Source organism: Octodon degus, unplaced genomic scaffold, assembly GCF_000260255.1.
Source record: "Octodon degus isolate 3935 unplaced genomic scaffold, OctDeg1.0 scaffold00001, whole genome shotgun sequence".
Classification (NCBI taxonomy): Eukaryota; Metazoa; Chordata; class Mammalia; order Rodentia; family Octodontidae; genus Octodon; species Octodon degus.
The window spans coordinates 12,075,965-12,081,607 of record NW_004524577.1 but is presented as its reverse complement, the minus strand read 5'-3'; the positions used below and the strand labels follow the sequence as shown (position 1 = coordinate 12,081,607).

At 39.8% G+C, this 5,643-nt stretch overlaps 1 protein-coding gene across 2 annotated transcripts in view; it reads left to right on the top strand.

Moving 5' to 3' along the window:
* The first annotated feature begins 6 nt into the window (after positions 1–6).
* The window catches only part of Rab23 (RAB23, member RAS oncogene family), a 30,175-nt gene continuing 24,538 nt past the window's right edge, over positions 7–5,643 (top strand). The window contains exons 1-2 of one of the 2 annotated variants that reach the window (XM_004623010.3): positions 7–161; positions 5,198–5,413. In XM_004623010.3, the coding sequence (XP_004623067.1) occupies positions 5,259–5,413 (155 nt within the window). In that variant the 5' untranslated portion in view covers positions 7–161; positions 5,198–5,258. Of the gene's footprint in view, positions 178–5,197; positions 5,414–5,643 lie in introns of both variants that reach the window. The other variant, XM_023701555.1, reaches the window with a different exon arrangement.

Here is a 5,643-nt window from a genome sequence, read left to right as displayed (position 1 = left end):
GGCCCTCGGGGTCCCCGCGAGCGCTCCGGAGCGAGCCGCCGGCCGGGTCAGGCGTGAGGACCGAGCGCGAGGGCGCCGGCCGAGCGGCAGTCGGGTCGCGGAGGGCCCCCCGCGGGTTCACGTAACGCCCGACGCGTCACTTCAGGGGTCCTGAGAACCAGGTACACTCACCTGTGTGTAAGTGCGTGTCGGAAAGCAGCCTTTGCGGTCTGCGAGGGACGCCCATCCTTTCCTCTCTCGATGCATTAGACTGTGCTGGTTGGCAAAAAAAATAAATAAATAAAATTAAGTTTGCGTGTAAAGGGTCTTTATATAATGTACAACTGCACGCTCTTAATTATTGGCCCCGGAATTACGCTTTTCTTACTTTTTTCTTTATCCTTTGCATGGCTTTTATTGGCTAAAACGTGTTTAAAGAAGTGATAAAAGAATTACGCTTTTCTAAGATCGTAATTGTTTTAGTAGTGTTTTATAGAGTAGTGCCGGAGTTACTCTATCACAAGAGTTAGACTGTTAAAGTCTGCTTTCACTTTTGCCTTTTAAATTTCATTTTAAAAATTAATCACATAGAAAAATTGACATTTTTGCGATGTGCACTTACGTGAATTTTAGAATCAGGGCAGCCACCACTTTAATCAGAATGTAAAACAGTTCTGTCAGCCACAAAAAACTCAGCGTTATCCTTTGGTACACAGCCTTATTCCAAAACCCTTGCAGTTAGCGGTCCTTTCCGTAACGTCTTTTCAATGGGATCCTAACACTAGGAAAGCTTTGATGCCGGCTGCTTTCTCTTTCCTAATGCTTTTGTTCTTTCTCCAAGTTGTTTCACTTACGGATAATTTCTTTTTCTTTTTCTTTTCTTTCTTTCTTTTTTTTTTTTTCTTTTCTACTGTAAAGTAGCATCTCATTAGAAGGATGCGCAACACCCATGTAGCCATTTTTCCACCCATTGAAGGACATTTGGGTGGTTTTCAATTTTAGACACTTATGAATACAGCTGCCGTATAAATGCAGTACAGTATAAAATCTATGATACAGTACAGATTTTGGTGTTAACTTTGGTGCTGCGTGTGAGCTTTCTAGTTTACATTTGGAAGATATATAGTTAATTCTTTTTTTTTTTTTTTTGCGGAACTGGGGATTGAACTCAGGCCCTTGTGCTTGCCAGGGAAGCACTTATTCTACTGAGCCATCTCCCCAGCCCCTTAATTCTTAAAAAAACTGTCAAAACTTTTCCAGAGTGGCTGTCATTTTGTACTCCCACCAGCAACAGGAGAGTTCCCGTTGCTCTGCATTCTCCCCACCACTTGGTGTTGTCAACTTTTATTCTTTTTTAATTTAGCCATCCTGTTGGATGTATAATAGTATCTTGTGCCTTTAATCATAAAAGGTGTTGAAGTTCTTTTTCATATTTTGTTTTGTTTGTGATACTGGGTATTGAACTCCAGACCTGCTGCTTGCCAGGCAGGTGTTTATGCCTCTGAGACATATTCCTAGCCCTTTGGTGAGGTATGTTTTGGCTACAAATTAAATGTTAAGATGTGCATTCTGCCAATATTTTCTCCTAGTCTGTAGCTTGTCTTTTCATTGTCTTAATAGTATCTCTCAGACACCAAGTGTTTGTGATTTTTGATGAACTTTAGCTTAGCGATTTTCCCCTTTTGTGTATTTTTGGAATCATGTCTGAGAACTCTGTTTATCTCAGGTCAAGATTTTCTCTTTCTAAAAATGTGTTTTGTAAAAGTTACAGTTTTATGTTTAGATCTGTGATCAATTTTGGTTTAAAGGGGCTGGGGAGATGGCTCAGTGGAATAAGCGCTTCCCTGGCAAGCACAAGGGTCTGAGTTCAATCCCCGGTTCTGCCAAAAAATAAATAAATAAATAATTTTTTTGGTTTAAATGTATAAGATGTGACATTTAGGTGGTTTTACTTTTTGTGCATATAAACATTCAGTTATTCCATTACCATTTGTCCTTTCTCCATTAAATTGCTGTCACACCTCTGTTAAAATCAATTTTCAGGGGCCAGGGAGATGGCTCAGTAGGATAAGCGCTTGACTGGCAAATGCAAGGATCTGAGTTCAATCCCTGGTTCCACAAAAAAAAAAAAAAAAAAAAAAAAAATCAATTTTCATATTTATATGGATCTACTTTGAGCTCTTCTTTTCTGTTGTATAGATTTATATGTCTTTCCCTTTGCCAGTTATACAATTTTGACTGATTTGGCTTTAAAATGTCTTAAAATTGAGGAGTATAATTTCCTCCAATTTTATTTCTTCCTCATAACGGTTTTACCTATTCTAGTTCGCTTGCATTTCCATGTAAAATTTAGTCAGTTTGTCCACACACAAAAATTCTGCTGGTACTTTGATTTGAATTGCATTGCATGAAGCACTTGGAAGAATCGGAGAGGAATGCTTGATTTACCTGTTTGGTTTTTTTTTTGTTTTTGTTTTTTTTTTTTTTGCGGAACTGGGGATTGAACTCAGGCCCTTGCACTTACCAGGAAAGCGCTTTTATTCTACTGAGCCATCTCCCCAGCCCCTTGATTGACTTTGTAGAATTTTCCAATTCATAGTCTATTTAGGTGTGTGATTAGTTTCATTAGTGTTGGTAGTCAGTGATTTGGTATTGTGCTAGAGAGTCTGTTGCTGAGTTCACAGCAGAATGTCCTCTTAGGAGGAGGAGGGGCCTGGTGGCAAACAATAATGGGGAGTAACCTGGAAAGATTTTTTGTTGTTGTTTTTTTGTTTTTAAATTTATGTATTTAGTACAAGGTCTCACTACACAGATTGGACTTGTAGTGACCCTCCTGTTTTCAGGCTCCCCAGTGCTGGGATTATAGGCGAGCGCCACCACGCCCGGTCTCAGTGGCCGACTCAGTGCACCCGGGGTGGTGCCCAGGATTTAACTCTGTCCCTGTGCGTGCCTAAGCAGGCGCTTAGTGAAAGGTGTGTTCTTGTCCTGGCTCCTGCCTTCTGGTTCCTGGTGCTGTGGGGGGAGCAGCTTTCCCGGCATGCCCTTCTGCCCTGCAGTTGCTATCTTGGACTCAACCCCTGAAACTGTGAGCCGAGTAGCCGACCTTGAATTCATGGGTGTTAGGTATTTTGTCCCATCAGTAGGAGAGTGATTAACACAGCAGTTTTTCAGAACTACAAATGATGTTAATTCTAGGTTGTGGGTGACAAATGCCCTTGATCAATTTGAAGAAGTCTTACTCTATTTGTGGTTTCTGAGATTTTTTGCCCTTCACAAATAATTATTAAATTTGATTAAGTATTTCCTCTGTTTCACAGTTAAACTGTGATTCCTTATTAACGCGGTGAATTATATGGATCGATTTTCAGTCACTGAACCAGCCTTACGTTCTCTGAGTGAAGTTCACTCGGTTGTGGTATATTGTTTTTTAAATATTCTGAACTAAGTTCATTAATATTTTTGGGGAAGTTTTACATCTTTGTTCATAAAGGTTATTTGTCTAGCATTTTAATTTGATAGGGAGTCACAGCTCAAAGAGGAATCTCACACTGGTCAGAAAAGGCCCTGATTGTAGTTATCCTGCTGGTTTAGTGTTTGCCAAAATAACACAGCCTCAGAAGGAGTGGGCACTGATGCTGTGGCAGCGAAAGATTGCCAGAGAGCATCTCTTTTGAAGGAGAGCTAAGCTGCACACTTCTATTTTGCTTATTTATATATTTAATTTATTTAATTTTTTGAGATGGGATCTTGCTTTGTAGCTCGAGCTGGCACTGAACTGTCAATCCTTCTATCTGAGACTCAAGAGCTAGGATTAAGGCATGTACCACCACACTCAGCTTCTGTACTTGTTCTTGAAATTGAATCCCAAAGCCCTTTCTGTGAGATTTTGTATACTCTGAGCTGGAAACCCAGAACCCAAACTTTAATGAAGGCTCCTAGATTAATTTTGTGATCATGCAGGGTCCTCACCCCCACCCCCCACCCCACCCCTGGTACTGGGGATTGAACTCAGGACTTTATGCATGCCAGGCAAACACTTATTCTACTGACCTGTCTCCCCAGCCCTGAGCTATTTCCCCAGCCTGATCATACAAGTCTCTGAATTTCTAGGGGCAATTGATGAGAGCCTGTAGAGAACAAAGAAAGGAAAATTATTCATATTTCAGACTCCCTCTGCATAGTGATTGTATAAGTAAGTTTTCAGTAAGGTAGGTGTAATAGCTAAACAGGTGGGAGTAATTTTAAGAACAAATACGAAGAAATTGACTTTCTTTTCTTTCCGTCTAAAATGCAAAGAGTGCACATTCTGTTTCATTGTATGAGTAATTTTATAGTGTGAAACTAAAGAATATATGGTATAAGATTATTTGTACAAGATTTATTGCAAGCTGAACACAAATTGTAACTAAGGGCTCAGTGTTGACACATAGTTATGTATATTTGTAATTATTTTGTACAGGCTCTCACTGTCTCACTACACAGCTCGTAGTGATCCTGCTGGTTTCAGCCTCCCCAGTGCTGCAATTACAGGTGTGCACCTCCATGAGGGGTGGGGCTGGTGCAGCATGCAGTACTAGAATCGAACCCTCATCCTTGTGCTTGCGCCTAAGCAGGTGCTTAGTCCATTGATCTATCTCTCCAGCCCTAGTTGCATATTATTATGCAAAACTTTCTTTGATCCACTTTTCAGAAGATACTAAGTATTACAAGGTTGAAAAAGTGTTTTTCAGATTTTATATTTGTTGCCTGCTTGGTGATACATTGTGAGAACCTTGCTGTGTAACATAAAACTTCTAATTTTTGCAAGATTATTTTCAACTGTGAAAAGTTCTTTATATGTGTGAACAAACCTGTGATGTAGATACTGTTGCCAGGATACTAGCAAAGGTGAAGCAATAGGTCCTCAGAGAACAGAACTAGGAAGTGGCTTCAGCTATACTTTCTATGGTCTTCGTCTCTGTGGAAGGGAAAGCTTAGCAGATACAGGCATTTATTGGAACATGAGTATCATGTTTCATGCTACTGATAAAGTATTAAGATTTAAAGTTCAAAAACTACATAGGCTGAAAGAGGTTGGCCTCAGTCCTGGAAACAATTTTTTTTCAGTATTTATTTATTTGTTTGGAAACAAATTCTTGCAATGCAATATTTCTTGACAAAACAGTTGTAGTTTATACAGTTTTTGTGTTTTGAAAAATAATTTCATCTTAAATCACAGATGTGAGAGAAGATCCAACACCTGGCATTCAAGTAGGTAAAGAAACCATTTCTACTTCAAAATGTTGGAGGAAGATATGGAAGTGGCCATCAAGATGGTGGTTGTCGGGAATGGAGCAGTTGGGAAATCAAGCATGATTCAGAGATACTGCAAAGGCGTTTTTACAAAAGACTACAAGAAAACCATTGGAGTTGACTTTTTGGAGCGACAAATACAGTATGTACTTGGCTCTTTGATTCCTTTGGTTCTGATTTGTGAACTATATCTAAGACTTTATTGCAATAGCAGTGTTTGTAATTGCAGCAGTTAGGCAAGCATTTTTAATTAACTACAAGGGGCCGGGGAGATGGCTCAGTGGAATAAGCACTTCCCTGGCAAGCGCAAGGGCCTGAGTTTGATCCCTGGTTCCGCAAAAAAAAAAAAAAAAGGTAAATTTAATTAACTAC